General features: G+C 51.1%; 1 protein-coding gene across 2 annotated transcripts in view; it reads right to left on the bottom strand.

The window, feature by feature from the left end:
• Positions 1-9,067: 9,067 nt before the first annotated feature.
• The window catches only part of ST8SIA2 (ST8 alpha-N-acetyl-neuraminide alpha-2,8-sialyltransferase 2), a 67,450-nt gene continuing 56,152 nt past the window's right edge, over positions 9,068-20,365 (bottom strand). For both annotated transcript variants that reach the window (XM_058736688.1, XM_058736689.1), the window contains exon 6: positions 9,068-13,556. In XM_058736688.1, coding sequence (XP_058592671.1) covers positions 13,271-13,556 — 286 coding nt within the window. In that variant the 3' untranslated portion in view covers positions 9,068-13,270. The remainder of the gene's footprint in view (positions 13,557-20,365) is intronic.

Here is a 20,365-nt window from a genome sequence, read left to right as displayed (position 1 = left end):
ACCATCTGTTATAGACAGAAGTGTAGCTCGTGTCTCCCTTTGGAAATGCAAGCAGGGATGAGCTCTTTTGGCATCTGCGTTGTTGGGTGTGAGGTTGTAAGCACCAGCAAAGCGCCACCACTTAGCCATGTGTCTCTGCGTCTTGACTCACCTTGCTCCTCCTCCTTTTCATCAGTCTTAGTACCTTAAATATTTTGGGAAAAGGTGCCACTTTGTAGAATGGGCTTCTCTTCCGTCCTCCACCACCACCTCCAGATATAATTCAGGGTAGGTCATCTTGTTAATTTCTCCTTTCTTTTTATTTATTTATTTATTTTTTTTTATTTTATTATTATTTTTTTTTAACGTTTATTTTTGAGACAGAGAGAGACAGAGCATGAACGGGGGAGGGGCAGAGAGAGAGGGAGACACAGAATCGGAAACAGGCTCCAGGCTCTGAGCCATCTGCCCAGAGCCCGACGCGGGGCTCGAACTCACGGACCGTGAGATCGTGACCTGAGCCGAAGTCGGACGCTCAACCAACTGAGCCACCCAGGCGCCCCTCTCCTTTCTTTTTAACCAAGCAGGCAAATTTTGAGGCACCCCACTATTTACCATGCCCCATTTATTCCTGCCATCCACCTCTTCCTCTTGTAGGTGGGGGCTCAGATTTAGGACCTTGTCACATATCCTTTATGCTCTCAGGCAGGAATAGGATAGCATGTCTCCTGGAGATTCTGGTTAGCTTGGTGGGATCTCAACTGATGACATCATTAGGTGCTGAGGCTGCTCCTCAGATCCAGGACAGGTCTTTTTTTCCTCCAGGGCTGAAGAAAAAAGTGCAGGATCCTGCTCACCCAGCTCTGTGATCCATGGAGTTGCCACTACTTTTTTTTTTTTTTCAACTTTTTTTTTTTTTTTTTAATTTATTTTTGGGACAGAGAGAGACAGAGCATGAACGGGGGAGGGGCAGAGAGAGAGGGAGACACAGAATCGGAAACAGGCTCCAGGCTCCGAGCCATCAGCCCAGAGCCTGACGCGGGGCTCGAACTCACGGACCGCGAGATCGTGACCTGGCTGAAGTCGGACGCTTAGCCGACGGCGCCACCCAGGCGCCCGAGTTGCCACTACTTTTATCCTTAGCTCCTCCTTTCTATCTGCTTGACTCCCATTAGTGAGAAGCTAGAGGCCCCTATGTCCCTTGAGAAAGAGCAGGAGGAAGCACATCAGTGCCTCAGTGGTCTGCGTAGTTTACAGCACTCTTGGGAAACTGTAGCACTTTGGGTGGGCACCTGCTTGCCTTCTCTCCCTCTGGAATGGCAGAGACCATTGTCCACAGATCAAGGGTCTCATGAATCCAGGTAACCTCACCTGGGGCAGCATTTCAATGTAGCGGGGAGGCCAGCGGCAAGGTTTATTCCCTTGGTGGCTTTCGTAAATTGGTGGGGATTGGCAGGAGTGTGGCAGTCCGCTGCCCGAAACTTCCCCTGCTCCTCGCTGCTGCCAAGGAGGGTGGAACCATCCCAGAGGGCCAATCAAGAAAGTCAACATCCAACTACCAAAATCCTACTCATTCCTCAAGCCTCAGCTCATCTATCCTCCCCTCTGTGAAGCCTGCCCTGAATCTCTCCAGTTGCTTGGACTGGCATTTCCCTTGTATTTCATTCTGTCATTGGTTGTGCAGAACTGTCCCTCCCATCAGACCTGAGCTTCTGGGGGCAGGTTCTGTGTCTCCCACAGTGCCCAGAGAAAGCTAGTTCATTGCTGGCTCTCAGTGTGTCTGATAATGAATGAACAACTATAAGCAGACACAGGCACCACTTGGGGCCCTCTCCTTGCCCTGCTCCTACTGGTGAGCTCACTGGTGGGGGCCGTGTGCTGTGTATATGGACTACACCCCCCAACTCCCAGAGCCAGAGGGTCACCAAGCTTCCAGGGTGTGGGGAGGTAGGATCCAGAGGGTCCCAGCCCCCACTGGGGTCCTGTGTCTGTAGAGGAAAGGAGAGTTGTCTTCACAGGCACGCAAACTGAGTAGCTAGGGCATGTTTTAGAGTTCCACTGCCCCTCCGTAGTGAAGGTCATCAAAGAGAATGGACAAACAGGAGAGGAAGGAGCTGACATGTGCGGGCTGGAAAACTGGCAACAAGGGGAACAGTCACTTACTGTAAGAATTCAAACACTCCTCATTTGAGAGCTGCCCCTCCAAGGGCCCTTCTCTTTGTTGTGCCTTCCTGCCAGCCAGGTTCCTCCCTCCTTTCTTTCTGCTCTCCCTGGGCAATCTGCTCATTCCCCTCACATGTACCCTTACAGTGCTGTGTTGTGTGTCTGCCCTCCCTCTGCCATGCCCAACACTGGACTGTGAGCCCCTCAGGAGTGAGCACGGGCTCTTCTTGTGCCCTGACACCCAGAGGAACTCCCCAGTGTTTCTTGAGTGTGTGAAAAGATGAATGAATGAGTGATGCATGCATGCATGCATGCATGCATGAATGAATGAGCAGACTCCACCTGCTGCATAGATCAGGGAGGGAGAGATTCATAGAAGGAATTCTCCCTCTGAGTTAGATCCCAGCGCTGCCATACTAGCCATCTGACAGGCATGGGCCTTGGCTTTCTCATCCATAAAATGGGGATAGTACTGTTGACCCCAGAGGGCAAAGTGCCCGATGCGGCAATGAGCAAACGGTAGATACTCAACAAATGGCAGGTCCTAAGACTACATGACTCGGGGTGTCGCAGGGACACAAAGCCACTTAGACAAAGCCCTCTTCTGGTGTGCAGTGGGGAGGGAATTTAGGGATTCTGACTGGCATTCAAAACCCATGGTAATCTGCTGCACTACTATGATCCCAGCTGTGGCTCTCAGGTAGAGGAAGGCAGAGGAATGGACCTCTTTTGTTCAGGTATGGAAACCAAGGCTGGGGAGCCCATCTGTTGAGGAGCTGGAGAGAAGTGGTTTCAGGAAACTGGGAAGCATCGTTCATCCATTCATGCCAGGCCCTGCCACTCACTTCTGCAACAGCTTAGCAGAGATGCTGAGCCAGGCGGGGACCAAGCAGAACTCATCACAGGCTAGGCTTCACCTGAGTGGCCTGAGTGCCCTGGAGAAGGCCTCGCTGGCTTTTCGAGGTGGGGTGGGGGAGGGCTCAAGGTGCCTGGTCAGACTTAGTCACAAGGGCATCTAAACCAAGCAAATTTTCATTTTCCCAGTTTGCTGATGGGGAAACACAGACAGGGGATGAAGTTGCTGGACCCAGCAGCTCAGACAGGACGCTGTGGAGGAAAGGTTGGGGCTGGGTCATCTGGGGTGCCCCAGTTCCCCAGTGCTGCAAAGCAGGTCTGGAGGTCCCTTGTGTGCTGTAACTCAGCCTCGTATGAATGGTTGTTTTGAGGCAGGCTGTTAGAGCAAGGGTCTTGGCAAGACAGCTGGTGACATCTGGCAGAGTTCACAGGAAAGCTCCATGACCTTTTCCATGCTCTGTCTCTTCTGTTCCTGCTCTTTACCCTCTCACCTCTGTCCACTGTCCCTTTCCAGGCTAGCCTCTGACAGAGGGCGCTTCCACATTTTCCTAGCAGCCTGTGGCTTGGCTGTCCCCCCATGTCATCCCCGGACACGGGCCAAGTGGCTCGGCGTGTGCAGAGGGAAATGTCCAGTCCCCGCTTCCTCGCCAAGTTCAAAAAGCAACAGCTGCATCCACAGGGCCCTGTGCAGACAGAGCCTGTCACTGTCACTGTGCTAATGAGCGTTTCCACTCAGTGGGCCTGGTGGTGACAGCTGGGGGTCAGCGGGGGCTGGTGGCTGCGACTGGTGTGGGAACAGCACCTGTGGGAAAAGGCTGGTCATCCAGCAGTGAGGAATGCAGCCCCCCAGGCCACTGAGATATGCTGACCAAGGTGATGGTGAGGGGCTTCCCGCACCACTTTGGAATCTGTGGACTTCAGTTCAAACCCCAACTCAGTCACTTCCTTGAATTTTGACCCCTGGCAAATTAATAAACCCTTTGCCTCAGTGTCCTCATCTGTGAGGTGGGAATGATGATAATGTCCACCTGCAAGGACCACTGTGAGGAGTTAGTCCACGTAAAGCATTCAGTTAGTGGTCAGTGAACCTTGCCTGCCTTTTCTGGTCCCCTGCCACCCCTCTGTTCCTGGCCCATCTCCCACCCTCCACTTGTGCCTCACATATACTCGTGAAGGCAATCATTTCTTACCACCAGTCCTGGCTGATTGCCCTAAGATGCCTCTCCTGCTTCTTAGGTCTCTTGATGCTTCTGCGGTTGAATTCACCACCCACACTCACATGAGCTACACAGAACATCCGCTCTGGGTCAAGGGTGTGTCCACGGGAAACAAGAGGGGGGAAAGCCAGCCACCTCTGCAGGCCTGGCTGCCACAAAAACACCAAGGAGAGAGGAGGCTGTGGTGTCCTGCCCTGTGATCCAGATGCTCCAACCGCTCTCTTGCCTGGAGGGTCTGGGAGCAGGGGATGATGTGGGAAATGGTGAGGGGCCCTGGCCAGTCAGAGTGGACTCTGGTCATGGTGCTGGAGCGTGGCGCACTCGGGGGGGTGCTCAGCATGGTAGCTCGTAACCAGCTGGCAAGGAGGTAGTTTTTCTTTTTTTAATTTTTTAAATGCTTATTTATTTTTGAGAGAGAGAGACAGAGCACAACTGGGGGAGGGGCAGAGAGAGAGGGAGGCACAGAATCCGAAGCAGGCTTCAGGCTCCGAGCTGACGGCACAGAGCCCGACGTGGGGCTCGAACCCATGAACCGTGAGATTGTGACCTGAGCCGAAGTCGGATGCTTAATCAACTGAGCCACCCAGGTGCCCCTTTAATTTTTTTTTTTTTTAGCGTTTAAGGAAGTACTTTTAACAGTTGACGTTGTTGTGCAAGTGTGTTCTGGGTCTATAGCAGCTGTGCCCATGGGAAGAGCCAATGCAAGCATTAGGCCGGGAGGGGTCTGGGTGCTCCTGAGCCCCTTCCTGTATGCGGGCTCAGCTTGTGTCTAGAGAGTAGAGGGTTCGAGGGACTTGTGCTAAGTGTTGGCTTTGGCATCAAACCATCTGCTCATGAGCTTTGGCATCTTGCACAAGTTTTTAGCCTCTGAGACCTTGGTGATCTAATCTATAAAATGGGGGCATGAAGCTCACACGGCTGTTGTAAAGATAAGTGTTACAGAAAGCCCAGGGCCCAGCATGCAGGGCCCACAAGGAGAAATGGGTGCAATCTCTGTTCCTCTTCAGGAGACCCCGGTGTTCTTCCCATTAAGATAGGAGTCCTTCCCACTCTGGGGGTCAATGGGGTGCAAATCTTCCTTAAAGCACTCACTCCCTGCAGCCCGGGCCCGTTTGTTCATTCAGGCCACAAGAAGTGCCTTCTCTGTGCCAGGCATAGTTCCAGTGCTGCGGATGCTTCAGTGAACATGCCAGGTAGCCCCGGGCCTCACAGAGCTTTACATTTGGGAAGGGGAGGCAGGTGAGGCCAGGCCTTTCCTCCTGCTGCAAGCATACAGAGATCTCAAACCCTGGAGGTGTTTCATCAGCAGCAGCATCAACAGAACCCAGCAGGTGCAACGGAACCAAGCTTGACATCGAGGAAGGAAAACTCCAGAAGCCAGAAACAAAAGAACGACCTCCAACCAGCAGCCTGAGGGAAGTTGCCATGAACTGGTGCAGGGATTCCTGAGCTGGGTCTGGGTCAGCCCTTCCCGTGGGGGTGCACCTCAGTGCCTCCTGGGGGCCTTCTAGAGACGCCAAGGTCTCATCTCAGAACCAACTGTATCAGAATCCTGCTGGGTGCAGGGCTGAGGTACCAGCCATTTGAAAGCGCCCCTAGCTTCTGCAGTGGGATGGGGCTGGGGTTCTCAAGCCTGCTCAGACCAGAAATGAGCTGGGATCCCGGGTAGGGCAGGAGTTGTGAAGTTCTCTGAGTAGGTGAAAAGGGCACCGGAAAAACTCCACTCCCAACTCGGCTAACGGGATAAAATGCTGGCCACCTGCCCAGCTGCTACCCAGCCACCTACGCGGCTGCAGGGGACAAAGTGTCGCTCCTGAGAGTGCAAAGCTGGTTTGTGCCTCCTAAGAGTGCCAGAGAACTGGTCACATTGCCAGCCTGTTGCCAGCACCCGCGGCAGACACATTAACAACAATGATGAAGGGTGGACATTTCTCCTTCCCGGGGCACAAGACATTGCTGTCAGAAACGAGTTCCCACTGAACATTCTAGAAAGGCAGGCAGGCAGGCAACAAACAAGGGAGCAAATGCCATTGTTTCTTAATCCTGGCTGTGCACCAGAAGGAGCTTTTAAAAAATACTGACGTCCCCAATGAGTTTCCGGAGAAACTGATGAAACTTATCCAGAGTGTGGCCTGGGCATTGGGACCTTTTATGACGTTTCTTGGAGCTGAGAACTACAAGATAAATGAGACAATTCAGAGAGTTTATAGAGGCTACCTAGCAGGATAATGTGATAGGTAATAGAGAGCAATTAGCTGTGGGAGACCAGGGATGGACTCCCCAGGAGGTGAAGTTCAATTTGCAACTCGAAACATGAGGAGGTGGCAGCTTGCAAGGGGCAGGGGAAGCTGTGATCCAGGTAGAGGGAACTGTAAGTGCAAAGTCCCTGAGACTGGAATGAGGCCGGTAAGTTTTAGGAGAAGCCGAAAAAGCTGTGTGCCTGGAATGGCATGAGCCAAAGGGGAGGGCGTTTCAAGCCCCAGTAAGCCGTGGAATTTTGCAGTCTCGGAAATGTCAGCATTTTTTTTTTCCAAGAGCGAAGGAAACTAGCTCTTGTTTGAGCAGGGCAATGACATGGGGAGATTGCTACAAACTCATAGCTGCACCCATTTCATTTGCTTTATGGCACTGAACCTCCCCACTCCCCTCACCCAGCTTCTCTCTCCACCCCGTTCTTTTTTTTTTTTCTCTCTCTACCCCGTTCTATTTCTTTATCTTTGAGAGAGGGAGAGAGGGAGAGAGGGAGGGGGAGAGAGAGAGAGAGGGAGAGAGGGAGAGAGACACAGAGAGAGAATCCCAAGCAGGCTCAGCACTGTCAGTGCGGGGGGCTCAAACTCATGAACCGTGAGATCACGACCTGAGCCAAAAACAAGAGTCAGATGCTCAACCGTCTGAGCCCCCCCAGGCGCCCCTCTACCCGGTTCTTTATATGCATTTTCACAATGACTTGGTGAAAGAGGTACGTAGGCATCTCTCCAGTTTACAGAAGAGATGGCGCCCAAGTCGACTGGCTTCATCTTGACTGTGTCTTGCTGCTCTGAGTGCAGGCTTCTACGATCATCTGGTGCAGGTGCGGGTCCCAGAGCTCTTGCGGGGAGATGGGTTGCTCCTGAGCTCAAGCAGCAGCCACAGTTGTTACTACAGTGAGTTACATTCTTGTCAACCCCAGGCCCTTGCAAGGGGAATGCACAATGCTGGCTTTCCTTGAGCAAAGCAGCTTGCCCCAGAGTGGTCTCCTTTGCAACGTCTACCTTCCATGAAGGGCTAATTATTCTCATTGCCAGTCGTCTCTTCACAGACTCTCTCTGGCACTCCCCTGTGATCACCTCGTTTTAGAACATGAAGGTGCTTTGAACCAAATCGAAGAGGTGTTTTGTGGAGCCAACCCCGACTTGACTCACCTCCATGTTTGGCCACGGAGTCTGCCCTGCCAGGGTCCACGCGGCCACTGAGCAGCTTCCCCACTGCTTGGCTGTGGGCTCTCATTTTATATTAATTCCCCAAGTTCTGGCTGCTCACAGCTGGTGCTGGGTCAGTTTTGGAGAAACCTCTTTAATATTAGAACATCATGGCTGGAGCATTTGGGTCTTTCCTGACATAGCGCTTGGATCCCCTGGGAGACCCATTTCTCACCCCAGGTTCTCAGGAGGGGAGGGATGGCTGAGGAAATGGAGAGGAAGACTAAGAACAGTCACAGGGGACCCTTAGTGTCCTCATTGGGTGGTTCTGTTGGGTTCTGGATATACACAACGGGGGTGATTCTGGAAACTGGATGATTTGGGGATAGATGGCTCAATGTGTAGTATGTAGAATACGCCCTCGCCACCAGGACCACTAATGGTGAAACTCCTGCCCTCACCATGAAGCCCAAGGGCGGTAATTGCTTCCGGATAGACCTCCTTCCGCTGCCTGCCTGTTGCTGTGGATAACCTGCCACTGGAGCAGAATCCCTTGGGATTTTGCTTCCCAGAGAAATGGCATAGGGTGCTCCCCACCCTCCTCCCTTTCTGCCATCCCCCCACATTGCCCCAGTCAGGGCTCAGATACCCGAGAAGAGCTGCAACCTGGCTCCCCAGGCTCACCCTGCTCTTGGTGGATGCCAGAGGGAAGAGCCCTGCTTAGGGGAAGCAGAAGGAGGCGGATGGAGAGGGGAAGAGATGATTCCATCCAGCAGTGCTGGTGAGAGACAGGCGGGCTAGGGCAGGCTGTCAGTGTCATTGGGGATGCTATTAAGGGCATTCATGAGGCAGCACACACGTCTGGAGTCCCATCTGACTGGCATCAACAAATGTTCCTGTTCCGTTCATTCTGGAAGGGGGGCTTTAATTAGGCATGAAGAGATTTATCAAACGGCGGCCCCTTGGAGCTGTTGGTCTCTTTGCCATCTGGACGGATGGCTTCGTACCCTGTGACAACAATAGCGGGAATGATTTATGAGGTCCCGCAGGGACCTGGTAAAACCTGAATGGCTTTTGTCCTCCCCCCAAAAGGAGGGAGGCTTTGCCTTTGTGGGTGCAAAATCTGGGGTTCATGTTGAGGTTCATGTTCATGTCTGACTCTGTGAAGGCAATGCCCAAACCTGTGGCAGCCAGGACTGTGCTTAAGGTCAGTTTCCTGTTTGCAGTGACCCAGCCACAAGGATTAACAGAAGATTCCATAAGGGGGTAAGACCCGAGTGCAAATTCTGCCAGTGAGCTGTGGGGCTTCATGCAGTTTTTTGCCTCAGTTTTATGACCCATCCAATAGGAATAATGATTTCTGCATCTGCCCAGTTCATATGATTTTTTTTTGGAGGTTCTTATGACATTACAGATGCAAAATGACTTCATTAATTATACAGCCCTCCACAGGCATTCAGGATTTAATCCAACAAACATTTATTGAGCAACTGCTGTGTGCTATGCACCTCTCCTGGTGCTGTGATGGACACAGATGAGAAAAACACAGTCCCTGCCCTTGGCGAGCTTACAATCTAAGAACGGTCATAGGACAAGTGCACGATAACTATAATACAAGGCAGAGTATGGTAAGTGCCATGAGAAAGGTACAAATAAAGTGCTATGGTGGTCCAGCGGAGGGAGAGATCCCAGTGGTTGGTAGATCAGGGAGGGCTTCATGGAAGATGTAGTTTCTGAATGGGCCTTGAAGGGAACAGAAGAAGAACAGCAAGACCAAAGGCACAGAGACAGGAAACCCGGGCACCCCTTCCAGAAGTAGCAACAATTCTAGATGGACCAGTGCAAGGTGTAAAGAAGGAATGGGGTGTTACTGGGTGGTCTACAGTGTCAGGGTGAAGACTTGTACTTTATTTTGTGGGTCAGGGGAATGTTTAAAGTTTTGTGAATGGCTGGAGATAAAAATCGCCATGCAGGTGCAGGACGCCGGGGGTGTGCCAACGTTCCCAGAGTGAGGGCAGGGGAGCATGCTGCTGCAATTGTGTGAGCCACGGGGAGGCAAGGACAGAGCTGGTGGGGAGGGGTGACAAGGGGACCCCTGGAGAAGAGTCGAAGATGACTTTTGGGTCTCAGACTTGGGTGGTTGAGAAGGTCGTGGGGCTTTTCTCATGAAGAGAGAGGATTGTGGCAGAGGGGGGGGCAGACACAATGAACTTGCCTTTGGGTGCATGAGGTCTATGGCGCCACCAAGGGGTAGTGTGGGGATGCCACGGAAGGCGCCCATGTACAGAGTGTCCATGTGGTGGGGCAAGGTGGAGAGAAGGAAATGATGGTCTGACCCTCCTCGGGTCCTTTTTGGATCCAGGTAAGGGTGGCAATAAATAAATAATAAATACATAAATAAATAAATACATAAATACATGATGAGACATTGGGAAGGGAGGAGAGCATGGCATCCTGGGCACCAAGGGGACAGGGGTATCCAGGAAGGGTCACTGTGGAACCAAGCCATGTGGGGAGCTTGGGGATGACAAGGGGTCTTTTGGTGTGGCCACGTGGAGGGTGCTGAGTTGCAGGTCCCTGGAGCATGGAGGCCAGGTTGGGGGGACCTCAGCTCAAGCACCAGAGACCGCTTCCCAAGGCTGGTCGTGATGGGAAGGGAGGGAAGAGGCCGCAGAAGCCGGGATGGGTGGTGTGTGCTGGGGGAAGTGAGGACAGAGGTGGCAGAGGAGTGGCTGGGGAAAATGTCACTGGTCAGAGGACAGATGTCTCTTCCTCCCAGAAATGGGAGGAAGGAGGGGAGCGGGGAGGAAAGAGAGCAGGAGATCTGGAGGAGAGATGGAGTTTTAGATGGCTCCATCAGCCAAGGAGGTGGCTGCTGGAGGGAGGTGGTCATCTGGGGACTTGAGGGGCATGGGGGTCTCGGGGGCTCCAGGGTGGGTGATGGCAGAGTACCGGGGACTAACGGTCAACAGGAGGTGACTGGAAGGGTCTCCTGCTCCGAGGATGGCCATGCCCACTGTCGTCACAAGGTGGCGGACCAGGTGGTAGGGACGGATGCAGGCTGGGACTCGGGGCCACCCAGGCTAGCTGGCCTGTGCCAGAGGCTACGGTGTCGCCTCAGTCAAACTGAACTTCTCTGAATGGGCAGAGGGGGCAGGCTGCCTCCTGACTGTGCGCCCAGCTGGAGGAGCAGGAGCCGGTGGGGGAGCCCAGGCCCCTGGAGCTTCTGCCATCAGTGGCCAGAGCATTCTGGTGGTGCAGGACCTGTGAGCTGGGGAACAGAAGGGTGTGGATGGTCCTGGCTCCCCAGCCCTTCTCTGGGGAGAAGCTGAGGACAGGTTCTCAGGGCTCCTTCTACTTCAACAGCCGCCACTGTCAGTTTAAAGGAGCCACGACAATGGGACACTATGGGACAATGGGGGACAATGCTCAATATGGGACAGAAGGAAAATCATCTCTTCCACGGAGCTCTGGCCGGTACACAGAGCGCGGGGCCAACCCCAGGACCTGGCATCCCAGCTTCCCTAGGACTCACCACTGGAACGTTCTGGAGTCCAAAGCCTTAGTTAATCCACCGAGACCCAGGCAATTCTACCTATTCCCCAGGGCATTGCCAGCTTCAGACATTAAATGTCTTCCAGGGCCTTTGAGATCCTCAAGATGAAAGGCTCTGGAGAAGTGTAAAATATGATACTAATTACTTCCATTTCTTGTGAGGGAGTCCAACCACTCAGTTCCCACAGAGGCTGTTAGGGCTGTTGCTTTTTAAAATATTCATTTTATAATGCAAATCCCAAATCTCAGACTTCAAGCATCAACGGCAAGAACAACAAGGGAAGAAACACAGAGATGCAGGGTGGCAATCGTAGTCGCGGTTTGGAGCTGGGGTATCCACGTGTGGGGGTTGATGGTTCTGCGTACCCTTCCCACAGCCTCTTCTTCCCCTCAGTCATGAATTTAGAGCCAACGTCCTGTTCTGAATTGCCGCTGATTAATTATGTCCGGTCTCATGCGCTTGGGAGCAGATCTGGGTTACTTTTCTTAACTTCCCTCACCTTCAAGATAATGGTTTTTTACTTATCTTTCAAATATGTTTGAAAACACTGTTATTTATCAGGTGAGGGAATACATCTAACTAATCAGGCCGGCTGATGCTTGTCTATATGTGACCTCTGATTCTAGCCCCTAAGTGATTGGCATGGAGCCCAGATTTCCCCAGGGAGATTGTGTCCAGTATTCGGATACTGCATTTGGCTTTGGGTTAAAAAAAAAAAAAAAAGTCTTAACTATTAATCTTAATAGGGGGCAAGAAGGATCTTCGTGAAATTCTAAAATCACTGCCTCCGTGGGGGAGGGTGGGCCGGTGGGGGTCGAGGTGGACATTGGAACCGCTCCCTGCAGACTTGAAAACCTCAGTGTTGGAGCTCAGCGCCGGCTAATGTGACCATCAGGATAGGAAGATGATAAGGAAGTGACATTGACACAGGCAGTCTGGCTGCACAGGCCCCCCGAGTGCATGATGCAGAAAGCAAACAGAGCAGTTACAGAGAAATGAAGCTGGGTGCTTAACATTTTTTCAGGTCTCACGCTCTGGGGCTCTGTGAGGCACCCAGAAAGGCAATCATGTATATTTTAAAAAGGGTGACATTTATCTTGATGGTGCCCTTTCAAGCTTTTGCCATGGCTTCCCCGGTGGCAGAAGGGGACAGTCCGGTCCCTCCAGTGACATTCTAACAGAGCAGGAAGGGGGCTAACCCAGAGGGTGGAATCCCAGGGCCCCTTGCTCCTTGGTGGACTCTAGTTGCTTTAAAGAACACCCGCCAAACCACCACATTCTGGACACGCTTCTGCCTTACTGTGGGGCGGAGTGCTCCCCTGAGCAGGAGGTCTCAAATTTTGAAAAATGCAAGGCTCTTTAGTGTCATCTGCCTGCTCTGTCCAGGTCCTTGGTGGTTCTTGCAAAGCCAGAATATGCACTGACCATAGTTTCTTCTCTAACCTTCCCTCCACAGCTGTGGAAGCCTGGCTGGGACAGGTGGGTCCACCGGGGATCATCCCTGGGAGAGTTAAACTCCAAGTTTGTGGAACAAGGCCCACGGCTCTGAAGCGGCCTCTGCTTCCCAGTGTCCCTATACTCCTCTGCCAGGCTGGACCCCTCAACCTCCTTCTCCTCTGTGAACAGCACCATTTTAGACTTGGGTCAAGATGTCCCTTCTGGGTCTTGGCTCACCCAGGATCCACATATCTCGGAGGCTTGGGGCAGCTGCCAACAGGTGGCTCTCCATCCATCCATGAGCCCAAAGATCTCTCCAATCCAGGAAGCAGTTTGTCATCCAAAGTCATGGGACTGGCTTCTTTTTCATGTCAAGTCCTTCTGCCCTTAAAGATGGACCGAGTCTCCATCTGGTTTGGGTGGGTTCTCCACACCTTCTTCCTGTGGCTTATCTGCCTAATGCTAGATGAACACCACACAGTTATAAATACTCAGGTCAATATATATATGCAGGTATAGATATATATATTCTGGTCACTGTTTTACACTTGAACAAAGAAAACCACTAGCCTGCTTGTTGTATAATTTGTACCACCCCGACTCCCATCTGCCTGTGGTGTAGCTGGCAGGAAATGTGAGCCACTGAGTCCCACGAGGTGCCCAGCTTACGTGGCCCCGTCACACTGGCCAACAGTCAGTTTCAAAGCCCCCTGCTCATGCAGGCTCTTGAGGGCCTTGAACTCCAAAGGCATGGTGTGGGGGCTGGCCTGGGAGGTGTAGCCGTACTTGAGGCTGTCGTAATAGTGGTACTTGACGGGGTTCTGGTTCTGATCTAGTGGAAAGGGCCAGAAGCCATAGAGGTAGATCTGGTTGCAGAAACGTGTGGCCAGGGTGTACATCAAGAGACCGGTGGTGGGTCTTTTGATGTGGACTTTGTTGGTCAGCCAGTATCTGAAAAAAAAAAGAAAAAGTGAGAAGAGAAACAAAAAAGAAACGTGAGCTCGTGAATCACTTTTCCAGGAAGGGAACAATTTCTTTATTTTTTTAAGGTTTGAAATGTTAGATTTCCTTCCTTCCTTCCTTCCTTCCTTCCTTCCTTCCTTCCTTCCTTCCTTCCTTCCTTCCTTCCTTCCTTCCTTCCTTCCTTCCTTCCTTCTCAAGTTAGTTAACATTCAGTGTAGTCTTACCTTCAGGAGTAGATGCCAGCGATTCATCTCTTACATATGACACCCAGTGCTCATCCCAACAAGTGTCCTCCTCAATGCTCATCACCTATTTTCCCCACCCCCATCAACCCTCAGTTTGTTCTCTGTATTTAAGAATCTCTTGTGGTTTGCCTCCCTCTCCATTTTTATCTTATTTTTCCTTCCCTTCCCATATGATCACCTGTTAAGTTCCTCAAATTCCACATATGATTGAAATCATGTGATACCTGTCTTTTTTTGACTGACTTATTTCATTTAGCATAATACCCTCCAGTTCCATCCACATTGTTGCAAATGGCAAGATTTCATTCTTTATCATCACTGAGTAGTATTCCATTGTATATATACACCACATCTTTATCCATCCATCAGTCAATGGACATTTGGATAGTTCCATAATTTGGCTATTGTTGAAAACGCTGCTATAAACATTGGGTTGCATGTGCCCCTTAGAATCAGCATTTTTATATCCTTTGGATAAATTCCTAGTAGTGCAATTGCTGGGTAATAGGACAGTTTTATTTTTAATTTTTTGAGGAGCCTCCACACTTTTCCAGAGTGGCTGCACCAGTTTGCATTCCCACCGATAGTACAAAAGGGTTCCAGGAAGGGGACAATTAAAATTTTTTTTTAATATTATTTTTGAGAGAGAGACAGAGTATGAGCAGGGGAGGAGCAGAGAGAGACACACAGAAACCGAAGCAGGCTCCAGGCCCTGAGCTGTCAGCACAGAGCCCGATGCAGGGCTCGAACTCACAGACCTGAGATCATGACCTGAGCCGAAGTCGGACACTTAACCGACTGAGCCACCCAGGCGCCCCTCCACTGTGGTTCTTCTGCTTGGTTTTCAAACTCACTGGGGTGTGTGGTATAACCTCTTTCTTTCTTGTAAAGGTTTCTCTTTACCCTAGGCTGAATCCCTTTATATGCAGTACATATGCTTCGGTGGAAAGACAGAATTCCTTACCACCGACTCCGCACGACCATGTGTCCACGCCAGACGCTGACTGTATTTTTCTGACCTCACACTCTCAGGGCCTCACCGCATGTGCTCCACCTGCCATTGTGAGACACATGCACTCCCCAGCCACAGTGCGGCTCCTGATGACACCTGAGCACAGTGATACGTGTGACTGTATAGTCACACACACCAATTGAATTCACGCCAGAAGTAAAAGTATGCCAGGCAGAACATTTACATGTTGCTGGAAGTTGAAACTGCTTCATTAGTCACAGTGGTTTTTAGCTAAAAGCTGGGTGAGAAGGGGGAAGATTTTCTTGAAGCTCAGGTATGCCCTGTCTTTTGCAAGTGGTTCTTTCTGCAGCCCTCAAAGGGAAACCCCAAGACATTCCAGAAAGCTAACCTTAAAATCCTTTTTTTTTTTTTTTTGTGGGGGGGAGGAGGTATTAGCCGTTGGCTCAGACAAGCTTACAGATTCCTAATAACCCATATAATTTCAGTATATCAGGAATATTTGCTATAATGAAACCTATTTCCAGGACACCCCCCACCTCCCTTGGTCCATCCTGTCAGGGTGGGTGATTTGAATCTCCCCTTAGAGTTTGCTGGTGGAGGCTGTGGTCCCAGGTGGCCAGAATCAGAGCAAACATGATTCTCTGGAGCACCGTGTGCTCCGGGGGGAGGCGGGTACAGGCAACTGCTGTTATCTCATGAGCCTGTCACTTGAAGACCACTGTGCTTGGGTCTCTTGTTTCATCCCGTCTGGGCCAAGCAACTTCCCTGTGGCTGAATTTTTCAACCCAGAATCAGAAGAAGGGGACACAGGCAGAGAGCAAGACAATGGCTCCACTAACCACAAACACAACTGGGAAAAAATAGGGGGAAAACCTGTGTGGACATCGCGCAGACCTTCATCATTTCTTCCCTGCACTGCTGAGAAGCTTACTCCCAGCTGATACGTGGAGGTCATGGAGCCAGCTCAGAGCGGTCACTTGGTGCTGAGGTCGAGGCTCACCAGAGAAGGTGTCCTTCCTTGTATGTTCAACGGGGCTGAGCTGAGCTTGGAAGGGCCCGGGGGAGCGGGGGCAAAAGCAGGGAGAGTACAAGGAGGAGAAGAATCCCAGCAGAGTAGCAGCTGATGTTTGGATTTTCCCACACATCTTTAACAAAGCGCTCATTCACCTTGGCTTAACTACCTCTGATAACAGGGAGCTCTCCCACTCCTGTGCTAGCCTGTTGCATTTTCGGTTCTAACTCGATGGTTTTCGACCTCGGCTGTCCACTGAATGGCCTGGAGCTTTAAGAGCACTGAACCTGAATGCAACCTCTAGGTGCAGACTGGACACTGGGAATTTTAAAACCTTCTCCAGTAATTCAAATGTGCAGCCAAGGCTACAAAGCCCTGCTCTCACTGGTAGGTGGTTCTACTAAGAGGAAGGTATATTTAGAGAAAAGATGGGCAACGAGTGAGTCTAAAAGGAATAGTCGTAGAGTTTTAAAGACGATTGAGCCCAGAGAACTCATCTAGCCCGGCAGCCTGGCAGGGGATGTGACAGAGTGAGCTGGGAGCTGGGATGTGTGTAGAGAAAACCAGTGCCCACCCTCAGGCTTGCCAGTGATGGGACTGTGGCATCTAATAGGGCACTCAGTTTTACCATTGTCCAGTATGGTGGTGCCGAATTTTCTGATTTTTTTTCCCAAGAGTATCAGAGATCTGGATTTTTATGCAATTTCTCGAAGCTTTTAAATGTTGGCAACTAATTAAAACAAACAAACAAACAGGGGCTCCTGGGTGGTTCAGTTAAGCATTCAACTTCGGTTCGGGTCATGATCTCACAGTCCGTGGGTTCGAGCCTCGTGTCTGTCTAAGCACTGATTGCTCAGAGCCTGGAACCTGGTTCAGGTTCTGTGTCTCCTCTCTCTGCCCCTCCCCTGCTCACATACACTCTTTCTCTCTCTCTCAAAAAAATAAAATAAATTAAAAACATCATGTGAGGCCCTATTGGGTGAGTCAACAGACTGTATCTGTGGGTAATTGATGGGTCTCCTAGATTGAACTTGACCTCTTTCAGGTTCCAGGGGAAAACGCAGCAGTCCTAGATGTGCCTGAGAAAAGGTTAGATAGAGCTTAGATAAAACGCTGCCTCCCCACTCCTGGTTTTTGGGTCTCTTCCGCCCTAGGGTGATTCTGAGAGGGTCGAGGCCAGGACCGAGCTGGCCACAGAGGCTGTTGACCCTACTCAGGGGTGTGCAAGCCACCGCAGTGTCCCTGCACGAGAGCATAGCTCCATTTGTTCCCTGAGCAAATTGAAGCCCTAACACCGGCCACATGCCAGATTAAGGGATTTGTGGTTTGTTTATTTTCTGATTGTAAGACCTTTCGCCTGAGAAGGCTTTTGGATATGAATTTCTTTTCAGGACATCAGTGCTGTGCTCAGAGACGGGGAGGGAAGAGTTTGATCAGGAGGAGGTCTGAGGTTACACAGACACATGCTCTGCCCTCCCTTGCAGATGTGACTTTCATCCCCACGTCTCCTTGGTGAACACTGTCTTTCCCCTCCCCTCGCCGCCCCCCTCCCCCAAACTAACCACATGAATCACATCTTCCTGGAAATGTTCTTTTTGTTCCATTCCTTCCCAGTTCCTACTGAGGTAATCGCTTCCACCTATTATGAACATTGCTCCTGCTTCTCCTGTGGTGCTTATCAATCTGGCCTGATAATTCACTAGTGTATGGGTTGGTCTCCCCCCCTAAACAGTGCTGGAATTTCCTCGAGAGCTGGGGCCGTGCCTTATACTCCTGGTAGGAGCTTCAGAGGCACCTGGCTCATTGCACGGGGCAGCCAGGGCACTGTGGTGAGGACAGCAGCACTCAACAAACACTCCATGTGCCCTCCTACATCTCCCAGTATCCCTTGCAATTGGACAGGAGTCATGTGACCAGTTTTTGCCAATAGGCTGTGACAAGAAATGTGTCCCTTGGGGGCCAATGTTTCTTTTTTTTTTTAATTTTTAAAAAATATTTATTTAATTTTGAGAGAGAGAAACAGAGTGCGAGCAGTGGAGGGACAGACAGAGAGGGAGACACAGAATCTGAAGCAGGCTCCAGGCTCTGAGCTGTCAGCACAGAGCCCGAAGTGGAACTCGAACTCACAAACTGCGAGATCATGACCTGAGCTGATGTCAGACACTCAACCGACTAAGCCACCCAGGCGCCCCAGGGCCAATGTTTCTTAAGAGCTGTCCCTCCCTTCTTCTCTTCTGCCTTGGAGAACCTCAAAGCCTCTCATAAAGATGGTGTCAGCCTAAGAAGGAAGAATCCTAGATCCCTGAATCACTGGCTGGAAGAGGCTGGGAGCCGACCTGCACCACACCTTGCACGAATGAGCAATGAGCTTCAGTTGTGCTAAACCATGAAGGGTCTGGGGGTTGTTACTGTAGCACAGCCTACAACCACTATTATCCTGGCTACCATTGTGCTCAGCAAACGTTTGACTCAAATGGAACTGGAAAATACAAAGAAGTCGAAAAGCAGAAAGGGGGACGCCCAGCAGCGCACACAGCCTTGTACCTGTGGCTGGCGGGTCCGGGGCCGGAGATGCCTGCCCTCTCGGATCTGCTGCCAGCCTTTCCACCGAGAGTCAATCACTGGGGAAGGTGTTAACAGCAAAGGAGGCTCCAGATTGAATCGAGAGCTCAGGGGCACAGAGGGACCCACTTAATTCCCATCCTGCAGCCATGGGTAAACAAGAACACTCCTGAGCGATGTCTGACAGGGACACGGGGGTGCCGTTTAATGAGCAGCTTGTAATAGAAGCTGACTGAGTCATGTGGGAACAAATCACCCTTGATTTCCTTTCTATCTCCTCAGTCGCTCTGGCCAATTTAGAGACTGTGTGTGTGGCCGACTTGTACACTATTTCCTTCCTTAGGATAACAGCTGGGTGTTAAAACACAAACTAATTAATTTTGCCTTCCCAAATGAGGTTAGCTGGGTGCATCCGGGATGTTGTATTGACAATGCACCTTTAATATCCCAGTCTTGAGATTTTAATTAGAAGGCAAAGTAATCTCAAAGAAGGCAGTAATTATTTTTCAAATTGGTTACCCCAATTGCCAAGACGATTAAGCGCCGTATTTTATGAGCATGGACAGCAATAGATGAGGATTGCCAAAATCATCTCCAAAGCACATTTGTCCTTCTTCCTGGCTCCCTGGGCTCGGGATGTGGCAAGCGCAATGGTTGCCACTGTTGGAAAAAGACGCCAAAAGGGCTTTCTCTAAGACACTAAAAGCACTTTGTGGGACATAGCTCATGTTGTCCTTAAGGAGCAGGAATGCCTTACAGGTAGTTACCATGGGACACTTGGTGTCGCTTTGTGCAAGGTCAGCAGCAAAGTAGGGGACAAGACCCTCAGACTCCTGGTCTCCCATTATCCACATCAACAGCCTCGGCCCTGATCTGAGGGCCCACAGCTGTCTTTTCTGACCACAGCCCTCTGCGTAGGGCTCTGGTATCCTGGGGAACATCTCAGGATGAGGCTGCCCAGCTTTGTGATGATGGAGAGCTGGGGATTTTGTCTCAAAATCTGGAAGGGGGGCAGTGCAGAGCTAAGTCCCGTGGATGGTTGAGGCCCATTCCTGGTCCTCAGGCCTCCATGCTTACCCAAGCCAATGCTCTTCAGTCGAGTCAGCAAGGTTAACCTCAAGTAAGACCATGCCACCAAAAACTCCCCAGTGACTCTCGGAGTCCCCGGGAGAATGTCCAGTGGCCTCAGCCAGGCTTGCGAAGCCCTTGTGAGCTGGGCCTGAAATCCCTCCTACCGCCTGGCATACACAGCCACATGGCTACAAGGTACTTCTTGGTTTCTAGCAGGACATCACCACCTCCCAGTTCTCTTGGCTGGCAATTCCTTCGTATGGTCTCAGCTTCGATGTCACTTCCCGGACCTCCCCAGATGGGTCTGTGCCTATGTGCTGTTCTTTCCCTAGCAGAGCACTTATCACCCTATGCTATAATTATTCATTTACTTGTCTTTCTCCTCCCCTACAATTAAAAATTCTGTGAGCGAGTGGACTGACTTCCTGCTTCTTTATGACCCCGGATCCTAGCATAGCTCATGCACAGAGTGGGTGAATCACAAATCTTTATTCAATGAAGCAATGAGTGGAAATGAGCAAGCAGAGGCCAGTGATTCCCTGTGGGGGCACTGGTCAGAGAAGTGAAGGAGGCTGGCCTTACCATAGACCCTTCTAGGCAGCCACGAGGCCTGCACATGAGAGAGGCACGCTAACGGTATGATGCCAAAAAACACGAGGAAAAATCACGATGCTGATCCCTTCAGGGCTTCCTCCTGCTACAGGGAGGGCCCCTTGGGGAGTCAAGAGACTGTCGCTCATGCACAGGGATCACCCTTTGGCCCAGCAGGGACAGAAAGACCACCTCTTGGGGGCTGAAAACTTGTGGCTGGATCCTGGAGGTTAAACTGACGCCACTCCAGACAGGAAAAAAAATAATGATTAACCTCATTCATAACGAAAGGAATCCCATTTCACACAACAGTCAGATGCCATTTTCCTCTGGATTGGAAACA

Source organism: Neofelis nebulosa, chromosome 7 (assembly GCF_028018385.1).
Source record: "Neofelis nebulosa isolate mNeoNeb1 chromosome 7, mNeoNeb1.pri, whole genome shotgun sequence".
Taxonomy (NCBI): Eukaryota; Metazoa; Chordata; class Mammalia; order Carnivora; family Felidae; genus Neofelis; species Neofelis nebulosa.
Note: the sequence above shows the minus strand (reverse complement) of the source record. Positions and strands in the feature narration are given on the sequence as shown.